Source organism: Canis lupus, chromosome 9 (assembly GCF_048164855.1).
Source record: "Canis lupus baileyi chromosome 9, mCanLup2.hap1, whole genome shotgun sequence".
Classification (NCBI taxonomy): domain Eukaryota; kingdom Metazoa; phylum Chordata; class Mammalia; order Carnivora; family Canidae; genus Canis; species Canis lupus.
Genome location: NC_132846.1, coordinates 75,701,327 through 75,720,673, shown reverse-complemented (window position 1 = coordinate 75,720,673; position 19,347 = coordinate 75,701,327). Strand labels below are relative to the sequence as shown.

General features: G+C 40.4%; 1 gene segment (V, D, J or C); it reads right to left on the bottom strand.

Annotated features, from left to right (window-relative positions):
* Positions 1 to 1,055: 1,055 nt before the first annotated feature.
* Positions 1,056 to 17,451, bottom strand: LOC140639536 (immunoglobulin heavy variable 3-74-like). The segment is given in 2 exon segments: positions 1,056 to 1,375; positions 17,308 to 17,451. Coding segments are annotated over 2 exon segments (366 nt in total).
* Positions 17,452 to 19,347: the final 1,896 nt, after the last annotated feature.

Genomic DNA, 19,347 nt, shown 5'->3' with positions numbered 1-19,347 from the left:
ACACATCCTCACAACGTACTTCTTGGGGTCCCTTGCTTTCTCAGATTCACACTGATATTGATTCTGTGAGAGTGGTTCAAGACTGAAGTCACACCTGTACTCCATCTTCTCTCCATTTGATTTTCGAGCCCTTTGTAGTGTCATGACCAGCATGAACTTTATGTTGTTTCTAAAATCCTTGCATATTAGAAACGAGGAATACCCACCCTTTGCAACAACGTGGATGGAACTGGAGGGTATTATGCTGAGTGAAGTAAGTCAGTGGGAAAATGACAAACATATGGTCGCATTTATTCAGTGAATGTAAAAAATTGAGAAAGGGAATAAAGGAAAAGGAAGGAAAATGAGGGGGAAATGTCAGGGAAGGAGACAGAACATGAGAGAATCCTTACTCTGGGAAATGAACAAGGGGTCGTGGAAGGGGAAGTCAGTGGAGGGTTGGGGTGACTGGGTGACAGGCAGTGAGGGGGGCACTTGGCCGGATAAGCACTGGGTGTTATGGTATATGTTGGCAAATTGAAATCCAATAAAAATATACAAAATAAAATAAAATCATTGCACAGTGAGCTGGGTGGTTGTTTCATGTTCCATGTATACAGCTGGGACTCTTATAAAGGAGAAGTTGTGGTAAATGGAGATATGGGTAATAAACTGTTTTTTATGGACAGTAGTAAGAAATTTTAAGCAGCTTTGTCCCTGAGCATATAAGAAGAGTTGTTGACTAAAACCAACCAACATTCCAAATCAGAAACTGAATAAGGAATAGGCAAAACAAGAGACACTGCCATTTTTGGACGTGGGAATATTTCTCTTTCTATGACAACAAAGTTTGTAAGTTAGAGACTGAATACGTAAGCACAGAATTCTGTGCCCAGAGACTCCCTTGGGGAAACTGCTCCTTGGAGAGGAAGCCCAGACCCTGACAGGAAATCTGCTGATAATCTCAATCTGCACCTGCTCCTGGGCCTTCAAGACAGAAGTGTTGAGTAGTGTGCACCCCCTGGTGGTCCTGATCCCCTTCTACAGGGAGGTTTGTGTCTGGGCTCACACTGAGGTCACCTCACTGTGTCCTTTGCACAGTAATACATAGCCGTGTCCTCGGCTCTCAGGCTGTTCATCTGCAGATACAGCGTGTTCTTGGCATTGTCTCTGGAGATGGTGAATCGGCCCTTCACAGCGTCTGCGTAGTATGTGCTACTTCCATCACTGCTAATCCGTGCGACCCACTGAAGCCCCTTCCCTGGAGCCTGGCGGACCCAGTACATGTAGTAGCTACTGAAGGTGAATCCAGAGGCCACACAGGACAGTCTCAGGGACCCCCCAGGCTTCACCAGGTCTCCCCCAGACTCCACCAGCTGCACCTCACCCTGGACACCTGTAGACACAAGACATCCTGGTCAGGAAACTCCCACATCCTGTTTCTCTCACTCACATCCACTCACAGACTCAAGGTCTCTTGTTCTCCATGAATTACCTTTTAAAATAGCGACAAGGAAAACCCAGCAGAACACAGACTCCATGGTGGTGTCTCTGTTGTGTCCTGAGCACCGAATCGGGTCACCTGGGGATCCTGGGGCTGGAGCTCCTCTCCCAGCTGCAGGGTCGGAGCTGGGTATGTTTAATCAGTGCAGGAAGGGCCTTATTTGCATGTCCCTGACTATATAGTCACCTACCAACTTAGATTCAATTCTTAATAAGTTATATACAAAGATTGCTTCACAAGCCCAGATCAGTTTCTTTCGGTTTCACAGTAGATTTATGATATTCTAATCCATCAATGTATTAATCTTTGCATTTCTGTTCCTTTTTAAAGGTATATCTTTAGTACAGGTCATTTTTAAGCAGTATTTTCTCGGCTTAATGAAGTTTAATCATAAATATTTTTTTTTTGGTACCAGTATAAAGGTGATTGTTTTGTAAATTTGATACGGAAAATGTGTTGTTAGTGTGTAAGATTTAACTTTATTGTCTATGTTGATTTTATTTCCTGAATTTTGTTTGAGCTCACTAGTTACTTGTAATTGTTTTTAGAAATAATTATCCTCATTGACTATGTATATGCAAATTATTTAACTTCCTGTTGACTGATTTTAATATCTTTTATTTTATTATTGCCTAATTTCAACGGTAATCTTAGATTTAGGTGCATCAATATTTTCCATGTTATTTGTCAGATTCTTTAATATTTTTTCTGATATATAGCAGAACTAGGAGAGAAAATGAATTTCTTTTTGCATGTGGATCAGCTCCCTAATATATGGTGTGGTGCGGGACCTCATGAAGGACATGAAGTCTGTTCACAACTTATGCCCAATTCTGATTGGAGATATATATCTCTGGTGTGTGTTGAGATTAAGTTCATTTTATTTTATTTTTTTTGAGATAAGTTCATTTTAGATTAGAATTTGAGCCTTTAATCTGATAAGACATTTACAAATGTCTTCTCGGATTATCTAGGTGGCCTTTTAGTTACTTTGGGTGATTCCTTTCCTGTGGAAATGCTCTTTCCTTGATGAAGTCTCCATAGTTCATTTTCCTTTGTTTTCCCTTGCCTCTGGAGACACGTCTAGAAGTGGTTGCAGCTGAGAAAGGGTAGAAAAGGTGCTGCCTGTGTTCTCCTGAGGATTCTCATGGTTTCCTGACTCACATTTAGGTCTTTCATCAACTTTGAGTTCATTTTTGTGAATGATGTAAAACAAGTGTCCACTTTCTTTCTTCTGCATGTGGCTCTCCAATATTGCCAACGGCATTTATTGAAGATATTTTCTTTTTATCCATTGGATATTCTTTCCTGCTTTGTCAAGATTTTTTGATCATACTATTCTGGGTCCATTTCTGGGTTCTTAAAGTTTTCTATTTTTCTATAAGTCTGTATTTTTTCCAGCGCCATACTGTTCTGGTGATCACAATGTCATAATTTACCTTGCAACCAGAATCAGGATGTCTCCAGCTTTGCTTTACTTTTTCAGGATTGCTTTGGTTAGTGGAGGTCTTTGTGGTTCCCTAAAGGTTTTTAGAACATTTGCTCAAGCTCTGCAACAAATGCTGGTGATATTTTATAAACCTGGCTTTGAAAGGATAACTTGCTCTTGGTAGCATAGTTATTTTTTCAATATTTATTTTTATAATCTATGAGAATAAATATTTTCTAACAACTTGTGTCTTCCATTCTGTCTTTCATAAGTGTTCTGGAATGTTTAGACTATACATCCATCCCTCTTTGGTTAGGATTTTCCCTCATTATCTGATGATTTCTGGTGCAATTATAAATTGCATCCAGTCCTTGTTTTTCTTTTTTCTATTTCATTTGCACTATATAGAAAAGCCATTGACTTCCTCGTATTCATTTAACATGCTCCAATCTTGCTGAAATCCGGTGTAGGTTCTAGAAGTTTTTTCAAAGGAATCTTTGGGATTTGAGCTTAAAATAACTTGCCTGTGAAGAGTGAAAGTTTGATTTTTTCTTTGCTGAGTTGGAGGAAATTTCCTTCTGTTTGCTGTCTGATTGACAAGACATTGCCTTCTACCACAATGGTGAAAAATAGGGGTGACGGAGGGTATCCCTGTCCTGTTCCTGATCTTAGGGGAAAAGCTCTCACATTTTCCCTGTTGAGGAAGACATTCTCCATGTGTCTTCTGTAGATGGCTTCTTTGTTGAATATGTTCCCCTATGCTACACAGCAAGAAATGTTTTACATGAATATATAATCGCTCTTGCCAAAAGCTTTTTGGGCATGAGTTGAGATTATAAAATGGTCCTTATCCTTTGTTTTATTAATGATCCAAATCCCATTGTTGGATTTGCACATGCTGATCCACCCTTACAGACCAGAAATTAGGCCCATTTTGTCATGGTGAATTATCCTATTAACGTACTGGTGGATCCCGTTGGTTAGGATCTTGGCAACATTTTGCATCCATATCCATCAAGGATATTAGTCTGTAATTCTCCTTTTAGGTTGGATCTTTGTCTGCTTTTGAGATCAAGGCAATGCTACCCTCTGAAAATGAGCTTGGAAGTTTCCTTTAATTTCTATTTTTTGGAAAATTTTCAGGATAGGTATTAATTCTATTTCAATGCTTGTTGCATTCCCATGGGTAGCCATCTGTCCCAGGACTTTTGATTGTCAGAAGACTTTTAAATATGTTTGATTTTTCATTCCTTGGTTTGGAGTCTTTACAGATTTTCTATTCATTCCTGTTTCCGACTGGGTTGTTTCTACATTTACTTGAAGGCATCCATTTTTTCTCTGATTGTTGAATTTGTTGGCATGTTATTGCTCATAATGTTCTCTCTAATAGTTTGTTTTTCATGTATTTTTTCAATATTTATTTAAGCTCAATTTCCCAACATAGAGTAACACCAAGTGCTCATCTCATCATGTGCCCTCCTTAGTGCCCGTCACCCAGGTACCAAGTCCCACCACCCACCTCTCTTCCCCAGCCCTTTGTCTGACTCCCAGGGATAGGAGTCTCTCATGTTTGGTCTTCCTCTCTGATTTATCCCCTCTCATTTTACCTCCTTCCCTTATGATCCCTTTTGTTGTATGAGAGAAAGTATGATAATTCTCCTTCTGGGACTGACTTATTTCATTGACGTAATACTGTGTAGTTCCAAACACGTTGATACAAATGGTAGCTATTGATCCTTTCTAATGACTTAGAAATATCCCTTTGTATATATAAACCATATCATGTTTATCAATTTGTCTCTCAAAGGACATCATGGCTTCTCCTAGAATTTGGCTATTGTGCACACTGCTGCTATAAACATCGGGGTGCAGGTATCCTGCCGTTTCACTGCATCAGTATCTTTGGGGTAAATCCCCAGCAGTGCAATTGCTGGGTAGTAGGGAAATTCTATTTTTAACCCTTTAGGAACCTCCACACTGTTTTCCAGAGTAGCTGTACCAGTTCATATTCCCACCAAAGGTGGAAGAGGGTTTCCCTTCCTCTACATCCTCTCGAACATTTGTTGTTTTATTTCTTATTAATTTTCACCATTCTCTGTTGTATAAAGTAGCAGCTGATTGTGTTTGGATGTGCTTTTCTCTGATATAAAGTGATGTGGAGAATTTTTTCATGGACTTGTTGGCCATATGTAGGTCTTATTTGGAGAAATTCCAGTTCATGATTTCTCCCCATTTCTTAACAGGATTCCTGGTTGGATAAGTTATTTACGCATGTTGGATACAAGGCCTTTGCCTTATATGTTACTTGATAATATCATCTTCCCTTCTGTTGATTGTTTCTTTTGCTGTGTAGAAGTTATTTATCTTGAAGAAGTTCCAATAATTCATTTTTGCTTTTGTTTCCCTTGCCCTCATGGATGTATTTTGCAAGAAGTTGCTGTGGCCAAGTTCAAAAAGGGTATTTCATGTGATCTCCTCTACGATTTTGATGGAATCTTGTCTCACATTTTGATTTTATCTTTGTGTATGGTGTAAGAGAATGGTCTAGTTTCATTCTTCTGCACGTGGCTGTCCAATTTTCCCAGCACCATTTATTGAAGACACTGTCCTTTTTCCACTGGAGAGTCTTACCTGATTTGTCAGATAAGAGTTGACCATGGAGTTGAAGGCCCATTTCTGGGTCTTCTATTCTGTTCCATTGATCTATGTGTCTGTTTTTGTGCCAGTAACGCACTGTCTTCATGATCACAGATTTGTAGTGCCACGTGAAATCCGACATTGTGATGCCCTGGCTCTGGTTTTCTTTTTCAGTATTCCCAAGGTTTTTTGGAGTCCTTTCTGATTCCACACAAATCTTAAGATGATTTGTTCCACCTGTCTGAAAAAGGTGCATGGTATTTGATAGGGATTGCATTGACTGTGTAAATTTCCCTGGGTAACATTGACATTTTCACCATACTAAATCTTCTAATCCATGAGCGTGGAATATTTTCCATCTCTTTGTGTCTTTCTCCCTGGTGCACAGGGAGTGCTGCTGTGATTCAGGAAAATGTTCAGTTGATGAGTATGGAGGTATTTGTAATTGATTTATAGTCCAGGTCAGGGAAATTTAAGTTCAAGAAGTGAAAGTAGTAGAGTTGTTTACAAAAGTATGCAGATGCTAGAGTTGATTTCCCAAGTTTTTAAGACAGAGAATGAAAAGCTTAACACAAAATCCTATGTCCAGAGAGACTCCGTGGTGGAAAACTACTCCTTGGAGAGGAAGCCCAGACCCTGACAGGAAATCTGCTATTAACCTCAATCTGCACCCGCTCCTGGGCCTTCAAGACAGAAGTGTTGAGTAGTGTGCACCCCCTGGTGGTCCCAATCCCCTTTTACAGGGAGGTTTGTGTCTGGGCTCACACTGCGGTCCTGTCACTGTGTCCATTGCACAGGGATATAGGGCCGTGTCCTTGGCTCTCAGGCTGTTCATCTGCAGATACAGAATGTTCTTGGAATTGTCTTTGGAGATGGTGTATCGGTCCTTCACAGCATCAGTGTATATGTGCTACTTCCATCACTCCTAATTCATGTGACCCACAGCAGCCATTTCCCTGGAGCCTGGCGGACCCAGTACATGTAGTAGCTACTGAAGGTGAATCCAGAGGCCACACAGGAGAGTCTCAGGGACCCCCCAGGCTTCACCAGCTCTCCCCCAGACTCCACCAGCTGCACTTCACCCTGGACACCTGTAGACACAAGGCATCCCGGTCAGAAAATTATCCCACATCTTCTGTTTCTCTCATTCACCTGCATTCACATATTAAAGGTCTCTTATATGTCATGAATTATCTTTTAAAATAGTGATGAGGAAAACCCAGGCGAGCACGGACACCATGGTGAGATGTCTGTGTTCCATCCTGATCACTGAATATGGTCACCTGAGGATACTGGGGCTTGGGCTACTCTCCCAGCTCAAGGTTGGGGCTGGGGTGCTTTAATTAGTGGAGGGAGGGCCATATTTGCATGTCCTCTGATTATATCTTCAGCTCTTGACTACAATTCAATTCTAACGAGTTTATAGCAAGGATTGCATTACCTTTGCAGATCACTTTGTGATGATGTCACTCAGGAAATATCAAGTTCTCATCTGTGAGTGGTGTAATCTTTTCATTTCTGTTTGCTTTCCAAAAAGTCTTTCATCAAAATAGGCCATTTTTAGTATGGTATTTTAGCTTTTATTCAAATTTATTTCTAAATAAAATTTAGAGATTATTTCCACATAATTTATTTATTTTATTTCTAAATTTTTATTTTTGATGCAAGTTAAAGTGATATTTTTGTTAATTTTATATAGGTAGTTTTTGTTAGTGTGTGGAATCATAGCTATATTTATTTTATATCCTGAATTTTCCCTGAAATCCTTAACTGATTCTTAGAATTTGTAGAGTTTGTAGGCATTGCCCCTGTAGTAGATCATGTCATATGGAAATGAATAATATTTCTTCCTCTCTACTGATTAATTTTTTATTGCCTACTTTCCCTGGATAGATCTTCACCTTGTTGGAGCAGTAAAATTGCTCTGCTTTTCTTCTTATTTCATTGCCTTATCTAATAGCTCAGTAGACATAAGACAACTAAGGGGAGATGCATTTCATTTTCCACGTGCATGAGCTATGTAAATTACGACACCCAGACAATGACTACAGTAGGCAGCACTTCTGTCCTTAGACAATATGGTGTTGCGTTTGTAGATATTTAAGGCCAGGATTTGGGTTTGGGTCAGTGAATGAGTAAGCAGATGACAAAGGTTGTTTGCAGAGACTTCTGAGCCCTGTTACCATGATTTGGAGGCAGGTTTTCCTCTCTTGAAATGGAGAAAGTGTGAATCCCACCAAATATTTATTTAACTGGCTGAGGGAACCTAAACAGTTCTTTACACAACATGCAGTCTGAAAATGCCAGAGTATCAGCGTTGGATTCATGTGTCACTAGTATCTTTGCCTGTGACTACAAAAGTTAGTAATGTCTGTCTCAACTCTGTAAAGAAAGTCTATGATGTTTTGATAAGGATTGCACTGACTGCATAGAATGTTCTGGGTAGCATATATTCTTAAAATATTCCTGTTTTTAAAATTATTTCATAACTTTCTTATTCATGAGAGACACCTAGAGTGATGCAGAGATATAGTCAGAGGGAGAAGTGGGATCCCTACAGGGAGCCCATTGTGGAATCCATCCAAGGAACTTGAGTTTGATGAGAGCCAAAGGCAGACACTCAATCACTGAGCAACCCAGGTGTCCCAACAATAGTTATTCTTCTAATACATAAACATTCAATGGTTTTCTATATCGTTGTGTCTTCCTCAGTTTACTTCTTGAAACGCTGTATAAGTAGAAAAATGTTGAAAAAATCGAAGTACCACAGGAGGGGGGCTCACAATGTTTGTGGTCAATCTGTATTACTTTGTTGTTTTTTTTTTAATTTTTATTTATTTATGATAGTAACAGAGAGACAGAGAGAGAGAGAGGCAGAGACACAGGCAGAGGGAGAAGCAGGCTCCATGCACCGGGAGCCCGATGTGGGATTCGATCCCGGGTCTCCAGGATCGCGCCCTGGGCCAAAGGCAGGCGCCAAACCGCTGCGCCACCCAGGGTTCCCTATTACTGAGTTGTCATCAAAACAACCTGGTACCTGCACAAAACAACACATAGATGAATGGAACAGAGTAGAGAAGCCAGAAATGGACAATCAACTCTATGATCAACTAATCCTCCAGAATCAAGAGTGAAGGTGTAATGGAAAACACACAGGCTCATCAATAATTAGTGTAGAACGCTCAGCAAAGTAACTGAAGAAGATACAAAAAAAGGGAAAATATTCCATGCCCATAAAATGGAAGAATAAATATTTTTAAGATGCCTGTGCTACCCAGAGCAGTCTACAGATTCAATGCAATCCCAATCCATATACCATGTTCCCCCGTGTAGTTAACACGCCATGTGATATTGAGTGTACAATATAGTGATGACACTTCTATCCATCCCCCATGGCTCCTTAGGACCATTGTTCTCCCTTATCCCGATCTGCTATGTCACTCGGGCCCTCCCATGCCCCCTTTACTAACCAACAGTATGTTTCCATCTTGATGAAACTGGTTTGTCTCAATAAATTTTTCCTCATGGCTAATTTGTGTTTTTTAATTGAATTTTGCATAGGAGTGAGTCATATGGTATTTGTCTTGCTGTGACTTAGTTAACATTACACACACTCATTCCATACTATTTGCTGCAAATTGCAAGGATTCATTCTTCTTTGTGTATATCCGCATCTCTGCATCCTTTCATCAGTAATGGACAGTTGGAATGCTTCCCTTATTTGCCTATAGCACAAAAAGCTCCTATAAATATAGGGATGCAAACTTCTCTTTGAATTAATGTTTTATTTTGGGGGGGTAAATACACTGTACCACAACTATTTGATCATACAGCAGTTCTATTTTTAACTGTAGTAGCAGTATCTATACTGTTTTCACAATGTCTACACCAATGTCACTCCCACCAGCAGTGTAAGACGAACCTTATCACCTTTGGAATCTCTTCACGGTGTTTATGTCATGAAAGAAATTTTCAGAGCATGATGCTAAGACCCTAAGAGGAGATGACTGTTCAACTGACCTCCTTCCCTGGATTAAGAAATCCCTAGATCTTGTGTTCTCTGGTGAGTGTGAGGGTCCTCTGATGGTCCGAGTGCACCTGTTGGATCCCAGGATCCCAGCAGACATTCACGGACCTGTTTTCCTCCCTTCTCTTGTATCCACAATCAGCATAGAGAACTTTGCAGCATGAGCACCATGGAGCCACTGTTCAGAGAATGTCTTCCCTTACTTATTTCCCATCTTTGTCTCCTCACTCTGCTCCTGGCCTACAAATATCCAGCTACCCTTACTCTATTCAGAGGTGTCCAGGAATCTTGTATCAAGTATTCCTTAGCACATTTAAGAGACAGAGCAGTTTTTCTTTGATAAAAGTGAGAAGAAAATGAAAGACGCTTTCTGGACTCACAAATTATACTGAAACAGGTAGATAAAGTGCTCTGCCTCAAACATGTACCAACTTCAAGGAAAAGGAAGGGTTGAACCAGATTTAAAAAAAAACAGCACAGTAGTGGGAGTCTGAGATTCAGAACATTCTCAAGCCTTGATCCTAATGGAATGTTACCCAAATGGATGTTCATTGTGTAGTGTTGGTGATGCCTTTTGAACTTATATTTTACCTCCTCTGGAACAAGAATGTCAGCACCTGTTTTTTTATGTTTGTGGGGAATTGTGTTCATAAGGAGTTGATCTGTGTTTTATTTTATTTTTTTAATTTATTTTTTGTTTGCTTTTGCATTTTGTTGGGTGTTTCCATTTTTTTATAAGATTTTATTTATTTATTCATGATAGACACAGAGAATGAGAGAGAGACAGAGACACAGGCAGAGGGAGAAGCAGGCTCCATGCCGGGAGCCCATGTGGGACTCGATCTGGGGACTCCAGGATCACCCCGGGCTGAAGGCGACGCTAAACCACTGGGCCACCGGGGCAGCCCTGTTTCCAGTTTGTGTGTGTGTGTGTGTGTGTGTGTGTGTTATATTCATAGATCTATCACCTCCTAGAAAAGGATTTACACCAAAGAAGGTACCCAAATATCATGATACATGAGTTAGATGATTAGATTTGGGGCGATATAAATTATTATATGTAGGTAAAATTTGGCCTTGGGGCATTGCTGTTATGGGTTGCCATTTAGGGTGATGCCAATGTGCATCACTGTGAATGCCATGTGAGAATAAGGTGAACATTTGCATGTCTGAGTATGGACTGTATTTATCTAGGTCATTGTTGAATCTTTGGTTGATAACTTTGTGGCCCAATGGATTGTCATGGTTGATAATTTCAGAGATCTTGATATTACCACCATGATGGCGAGTTTCAATCTGGACATTGGAGGATTGAGTGACATTCACCTTCTGTCCATCTCATGCCTCCAGATGCGGGGGACTGAGGACTCAACATCCATGAGTGGTTTCACTCTGAATTGGGCAGGGAAAACCTCAAAACCAGGTGAAGCCACTTTCCTCTATAAACTCCAGGTCTCTTTCTGGTTCTGTGTGTCTAACTGAACTCAGATACGTGTACATGGATGGATGGAAAACTCCATGAGTCAGAGAGAGATTTTGCCATATAAACAAAAAAAGGTCCCTAAATTTGTCATTGCGCCTGAATCTGGTGTGCACCTGATTCTCTGCAGGACTGATGGGATGATGCAGGACACTTGTCAGTGGAGAGGGGAGCCATCCATAAAAACATAGCTCTGGGATGTCTGCCAGAACCCATGACCATCCTCAGTGTGAATGTGATTAGACCCAGGGGCGTCCACAGGGTGTCTCTTACCAGCAATCATTAGGTCCCTGACTTTTTTGTGGAGCCATCAAGCCTCTGAGTCATTTCTCTCCAAGTGTTTCATTGCCATAGGTCCTATTGGATGGGAAATGTAGCCTCTCTCAGTAAGTTCAGGGGCCCTGCTTATCCTGGAAGGACTCATTCCTGGGATCTTGTCCTTGGTATAAACCTCTGATCTGTGTTCTGATAGTGAAAGTGAATGTCCTCTTCCCTTGAAGATAAAACCTGATATGGTTTCCACACTTGTTCCCAACATTCTCAGTGTGAATCAGTAATGAGATTGCCATTGGTCTGAAATTCTCCCTAGGAGCCAGTGCTGGGATGCATGGGTGGTGTCAGGGTGTGAAGACCAGGGTACACTCCTGGTAAACAGGCATCCCCAAGCTCAGTATTGTTTCCTACAGAGGAAAGGGAGGTGAATGGGAATGTCAGCTGACACTTGTCTGTGACTCCTGCAGATCCAGCAGCTGCCTGTGTGAACCTGTCTGGTCCAGGAGTTCAGTATGACCCCACGCAGGCAGGTTGTGGGAGACCATGCCTGGATCGGCTGCACGTGAAGTGTGGGCACAGATGATCTAGGATGGGCAGCTTTGGATCGATGTCTAGCCCATGGGACACCACACTGATAGTCCCTATAGTTTAGCTAACCAATGTCCTTTATCTGTTATTAATAAAATTATAAAATGCAAAAAGAGAGACTTATTTAAATAGATTCCTTTGGCTACGTCCTTTGAGGCAAAATTTCTCTTTATTCCTGAATTTTGAATGATCATAAAATTATTCTGAAACCTTTAAAAAGACATTTATAAATATACAGTAGATTTTCTGTCAGTTAATCCGCTTCATATTTATTTTAGAAATAGTACACAGAGTGAATCTTAAAATTCTTGAGGTGTAAAGCACAGTACTGTTAGGCATATGCACTGGAAATTTTCACCCTGAAGCACCTACAACAGAACCTCATTGATTCCACAACACCTGATATGTGGGTCAGCCCTTCCAGGCTCAGAGGCTCAGGAACCAACCAGAGTCCTACCGCTGGTCGCATATCATCTGGGCCTTTGCAAGAGCTCCCATGGTTATTGATATACTTGAGTTGAGTAGAGATATAGATAATATGTTAATGTTTACAAGGTATATCCTCTTCATCCCTCATGTAGGAAGCAAATAACATCAGGACAATTAGGCAGGAGTTAAAGCACAAGCATATCCCAAAGCAAAAATTTAAGAATAAGCCATCTACTCCCAGATCATACAAGATTCTGAAGGGCAAGATGGCAGAAGAGTAGGGTCTCTAAGTCACCTGTCCCCACCAAATTACCTAGATCACTTTCAAATAATCCTGAACACCTACAAATTCGGCCTGAGATTTAAAGAGAGAACAGCTGGAATTCTACAGTGAGAAGAGTTCACGCTTCTACCAAGGTCAGATGATGGAAAAAAATAAATAAAACAGCATCCAAAGGGGAGGGGCCCTAGCGAGGAGCCGGGCTAAAAGAAGCCCTAATAATCTACATTTTTTAAAAAAGATTTTATTTATTTATTCATCACACACACACACACACACACACACACAGAGGCAGAGACACAGGCAGAGGGAGAAGCAGGCTCCATGCAGGGAACCTGAAGTGGGACTCGATCCCGGGTCTCCAGGATCACACCCTGGGCTGAAGGCAGTGCTAATCTGCTGAGCTACCCTGGCTGCACAATAATATAATTTTATCCTACTTTTCACTACACCAATTGTTAGATTATAAAGTCCAGAATTTCCATTTTTTATAGATTATTAAATTTCATTTTCACATAAGTGGTAATTAGTGAATCCCTGAATACTATCACCTTTGTTTAATAGAAAAAACTGCCTGAATTATGCATGAAACATAGGACAATGAATAAAATTTCCAGTTGTAGTTCTTTTTTAAAATTTTTATTTTAATTGCAGTAGACACTCCTGTGTGTGTGCACGTGTGTGGTAATTAAGTATTATTCAACTATACACATGCGTATATTTGTGTAATCAGCACCACAACTAAGCCATAGAACTGTTCTATAGAAAGTATCCCTCATGCAATCCTTTTATAGTCAGTCACCACAATACCAGTCACTTCCTTAACTGTTGGAAACCACTAATCTTTATAACATTTTCATGTCAAAATGTTGTAAAATTGGAATCATACACAATGTACCTTAGGGATTGCCTGTTTTTCACTCAGCATAATTGCCTCTAGGTTCATCCAAGTTGTTGTGTGTATCAATAATTTGTTTCTTTTCATAGCTGAGTTGTATCCTATGATGTAGATGTAAACTGTTGTTTTAACCCTTCATTGGCTGAAGGATACCTGGGCTGATTCTGAGTCTTAGCTGTTACAACTAAAGCTGCTATGAACATTCAAAAAAATTAATTGCAGTAGAGGTACTTACAGTGTAACACCCGTTTCATGTATCCAACATGCTGATTGAACACTTTCATACATCACCCAGTGTTCATCAGGACAAGTGCACTCCCTAAGCCCCATCTTAGTTAATGCTTAGTTAATGTACATGGAAATATTTGCAATTACCTGGTATTTAGGGAAAATAGTAAGCAAATGTAAGAATCTCTGTCTTGGCAATACCACAGAAGTGATGTTGTGTTCTTGACAATGTATCATATCAGGGGATACATGGTATATTTTTTCTCTCAGGATATTCTTGATCAAGGTAATGTGTGTTGGGTATTTCCACTGTAGATTTACTATTATTCCCTTTGTAACTAATAACTATAATGGGAGAGATGCTCTGAGATTACATGAATATTCTGGTTCACCCAATTATTTTATTATTTTATTTTATTTTACTTTATTTTATTTTATTTATATATATATATATTGTTAGTTATGATTCTTTTTTGAAAATAATAGTGAAAGGGAATATAAGGGAAGGGAGAAGAAATGTGTGGGAAATATCAGAAAGGGAGACAGAACGTAAAGACTGCTAACTCTGGGAAACGAACTAGGGGTGGTAGAAGGGGAGGAGGGCGGGGGGTGGGAGTGAATGGGTGACGGGCACTGGGTGTTATTCTGTATGTTAGTAAATTGAACACCAATAAAAAATAAATTAAAAAAAAAGAAAAGCAATGATAAACAGATAACACTGGTTAAAGTAAAAAAAAAAAGAAAATAATAAATTTGTTTTTTATGGTGTTCAATTTGCCAACCTACAGAATAACACCCAGTGCTCATCCCATCAAGTTCCCCCTCAGTGCCCATCACCCATTCACCCCCACCCCTCACCCTCCCCCTCTTCCACCATGCCTTGTTCGTTTCCTGGAGCTAGGAGTCTCTCATGTTCTGTCTCCATCTCTGATATTTCCCACTCATTTTCTCTCCTTTCCCCTTTATTCCATTTCAGTATTTTTTATATCCCCCAAATGAATGAGACCATATACTGTTTGTCCTTCTCCAATTGACTTATTTCACTCAGCATAATACCCTCCAGTTCCATCCACATTGAAGCAAATGGTGGGTATTTGTCGCTTTTTTAAAATTTTCTTTAAAAACTGATTTATTTATTTATGATAGAGAGAGGCAGAGACACAGGAGGAGAGAGAAGCAGGCTCCATGTGAGGAGCCTGACGTGGGACTCATCCCGGGAATCCAGGGTCTTGCCCTGGGCCAAAGATAGGCACCAAACTGCTGAGCCACCCAGGGATCCCCATATTTGTCGTTTCTAATGGCTGAGTAATATTCCCTTGTATACATATACCATATCTTCCTTATCCATTCATCTTTTGATGGACACCGAAGCTCCTTCCACATTTTGTCTGTGATATCGCCAAGAAATGCAAAACCTTAATCTAATCATCCAAAAGGGTCTCATAAACCCAAAGTGAGAGGCATTCTTCAGAACAGCTGACCAGTACTCATCAAATGTTTCAAGGCCATGAAGGACAAAGAAAGACTTAAATAGCTGCCATAGGTTAGCAGAAACAAAGAAAACAGCAACTAAATGCAATTTGGGATCATCGTTTGGATTTGGGGGCAGGAAAAAAACTATTTGGAAAACTGGTGAAATTTCAATAAGGGCTATAGATTACTCAATATTATAGTACCAGTGCAAATCATACAACCGTATAATAAATTTTATTATAGCTGGCAAATTAATACAATGTAACCATTCTGCTAAATTATACAGTTATTCACTATCCTAGCTTTTTTATTCCAAATAAATAGAGCATGTATTACTCCTTCTTATGAAACCAGTTGCATAAGCCTATGTTTTCTAGAATCATTACATTTACCAAATTATCTTTTCTATTATACTATCTCATCAAATTCACATGTTTATTGATTGCCACAGTGTGCAGTGTACTCAAGATATAAATTAATATGTCTTATATATGTCTTATATACAATGTATAAGTATAACGTATATATCTTATATATATACTTTATATATATATAAAGTATACAACGTATACGTGTAATGTATATATCTTATATTTGTATCTTATAATACGTTTCTCCTGCATAAACAAACCTAGAAAAACAGTTTTTGTAATTTATGTTTTACATGCCTACTATAACCTATTATAATGTAAATTAAAATTACTGTGAAATCTAATGTGAAATGGTGCAGCCACTCTGGAAAACTGTGTGCAGGTTCCTCAAAGAGTTAAAAATAGACCTGCCTTACCACCCAGCAATTGGACTGTTGGGGATTTACCCCAAAGATGCAGATGCAATTAAACGTCGGGACACCTGCACCCCGATGTTTATAGCAGCAATGTCCACAATAGCCAAACTGTGAAAAGAACCTTGGAGTCCATCGAAAGAAATGGATAAAGGAGATGTGGTTTATGTATGCAATGGAATATTACCCAGCTATTACAAATAACAAATACCCACCATTTGCTTCCACGTGGATGGAACTGGAGGTTATTATGCTGAGTGAAATGAGTCAATTGAAGTACAAACATTATATGTTCTCATTCATTTGGGGAATATAAATAATAGTGAAAGGGAATAGAAGGGAAGGGAGAAGAAATGGGTAGGAAATATCAGAAAGGGGGACAGAACATAAAGACTCCTAACTCTGGGAAACAAAGTAGGGGTGGTGTAAGGGGAGGAGGGAGGGGGGTGGGGGTGAATGGGTGATGGGCACTGAGGGGGACACTTGATGGGATGAGCACTGAGTGTCATTCTGTATGTTGTCAAATTGAACGCCAATAAAAAATAAATTTATTATTAAAAAAATAAAATAAAATTACTGTGAAATCTATTGATAGAAAAAGAATCGCTGTCTTTTGTGCATGGCATAATAGCTGTTTTCGTATGAAAAACAGATGTGTCTAAATCAGAGACTGAATAGGTATGCACATATCATCTGCCTAGATAACTCCCTGGGGAAAACACCTCCTTGGAGGGGAATCCCAGACCCTGACAGGAAACCTGCTCAGAAACTCCATGTGCACCTGCTCCTGGGCCTTCAAGACAGAAGTGGTGAGGAGTGTGCACCCCCTGGTGGTCCTGATCCCCTTAACAGAGAGGTTTGTGTCTGGGCTCACACTGAGTTCGACTCACTGTGTCCTTCGGACAGTAATACACGGCTGTGTCCTCGGATCTCAGGCTGTTCATCTGCAGATACAGTGTGTTCCTGGCATTGTCTCTGGAGATGGTGAACCGGCCCTTCACAGCATCTGCGTAGTATGTGCTACTTCCACCACTGTTAATGTATGCGACCCACTGCAGCCCCTTCCCTGGAGCCTGGCGGACCCAGCTCATGGCATAGCTACTGAAGGTGAATCCAGAGGCCACACAGGACAGTCTCAGGGATCCCCCAGGCTTCACCAGGTCTCCCCCAGACTCCACCAGCTGTACCTCACCCTGGACACCTGCAGACACAAGACATCCTGGTTAGGAAACTGTCCCACATCCCCTGTTTCACTCACCTACAATCAGACTCAGGGTCTCTTTTTCTTCATGAATTACCTTTTAAAATAGCGACAAGGAAAACCCAGCCAACGAAAGACTCCATGTTTAGTCGTCTGTTTTCCACCCTGATCCCTAAACAAGGTCACTTGGGGATCCTGGGGCTGGGACTCCTCTCCCAGCAGCATGTCGGGATGGGCTGGTTTAATCAGTGAAGTGAGGGCCCTATTTGCATGTCCTTTGAATATATAATCAGCTCCAGACCTAGATTTGATTCTTTACAAGTTCTTAACAAGGATTTCTTTACTTCTGTAGGCCACTGTGTGTAAGTCTTCTGACATTATGAAGTTTTCACATTTATGAAAAAATGCCTTTGCATTTTTTTGACTCTTTAAAAATCTCTCATCAATGTTACTTCTTTTAGTGGACAGTAATTTACCTCTTTCAGAATACTTAATCCTACCTATTACATTCTTAACACCGGTGCCAATGTAATAAGGTTTTATTAATTAACGTTTATGTATTTATTGTTACGGATGCTTGCGTGGCTCAGTGGTTGAGGTCTGCCATCTGCGCTGGGAGTGATCCTAGAGTCCAGAGATCCAGTCCCACATTGGGCTCCCTGCATGGAGCCTGTTTCTCTCTCTTCCTATGTCTTTTCCTCTCCCTGCTTGTGTGTCTTTCATGAATAATTCAATAAAATCTTTAAGATATAAATAATTAGTTGTTCCTGTGTGGAAACCTAGATTTACTTTGTTTGTTGATTTTGTATCCTATCGATTCCCTGAAGTTGTTCATTACCTTAAGGGTTTGGTTTTGAAAGTTGGCAGGTTTGACCCTGCAACAGATTGTGTCATATGGATACAAGTAAATTTCTCTGTATCTATTGATTTAAATATCTTTTATTCTTTGTTTCATAAACATCCCGGTTTGGAATTCCAGTCATTACCACAGTATGGGCTTCCTTCCCTTCTTTCTGGTTATTTTTCTGAACTAATTACTCTGTAGACTTATGAGAGACCTAAGTGAAGATGTATTTCATGGTGCATGTGCCTGAGCTCCCTGAAACACAACACACAATGAACAAACTAGGCAGACCTTCTTCTTCTTACCCAACAAAACGTTGATTTGTAGAGATATAAGGCCAGGATACTGGATTTGGGTCAGTGAATTGGTGAGGAACTGACAAGGCTTGTTTTCACAGCCTTCTGGGCCCTACAGACGTTTCTGGTGCTGAGGATGGTTCACCCCTCCTGGTTCAGGGAAGGGAATTTTCCCATGGGAGATTTATTTCCTTACATCAGGGTGAAAGAAGGGTTCATTCTCTCTGTCCACTGGATGATTCTCGTGTGATTTTATTCACAACAATCCAGGGAACCAGCTGACATATGGGGTGGCACAGTTTATTCTCCTTTAGAATAATATGTTGAATACTGAGGGTGGGAATGACCCCTGTTTGGGTCCTGACTTACAGAAGGGCTTCAGATTTTCACATTTTTTAAAAGATTTTATTTATTTATGCATGAGAGACAGAGAGAGAGAGAGAGGCAGAGACACAGGCAGAAGGAGAAGCAGGCTCCATGCAGGGAGCCTGACGTGGGACTCGATACTGGGTCTCCAGGATCAGGCCCTGGGCTGAAGGCGGCGCTAAACTGATGAGCCACCAGGGCTGCCCAGGTTTTCACTTTTTAATGCAGTGTTGATTGTGGGTTTTTCATAAAACGTGACTACTTCCATCAAATAGGAGGCAATCTCTTCTGCCTCAACTGTTAAGATGTTTTGAAGATAAAAGCATGTTAGATTTTTTTCAAGCGGTTTTAGGTATCAAAGGAAAGAATCGTGTACATCCAATCCTTGAGTCTGTTAATACAGGGGCCCATTGATGATCTGGGTGTGTTGAAGCATCCTTGCATCCCAGGGATGATTCCTTCTAGGTCATCATGTGCCATCTGTCCATGGGCTGTTGGATTCAAGATGCCAGGATATTTGCATTTATGTGCATCTGAGATATTGTCTATGAGACCCTTCCTGTGGGGTCCTTGGCATGGGTTCGCTGTCAGACTCATCCTGGCCTCCTTAAATCAATTTGGTCACGTTCCA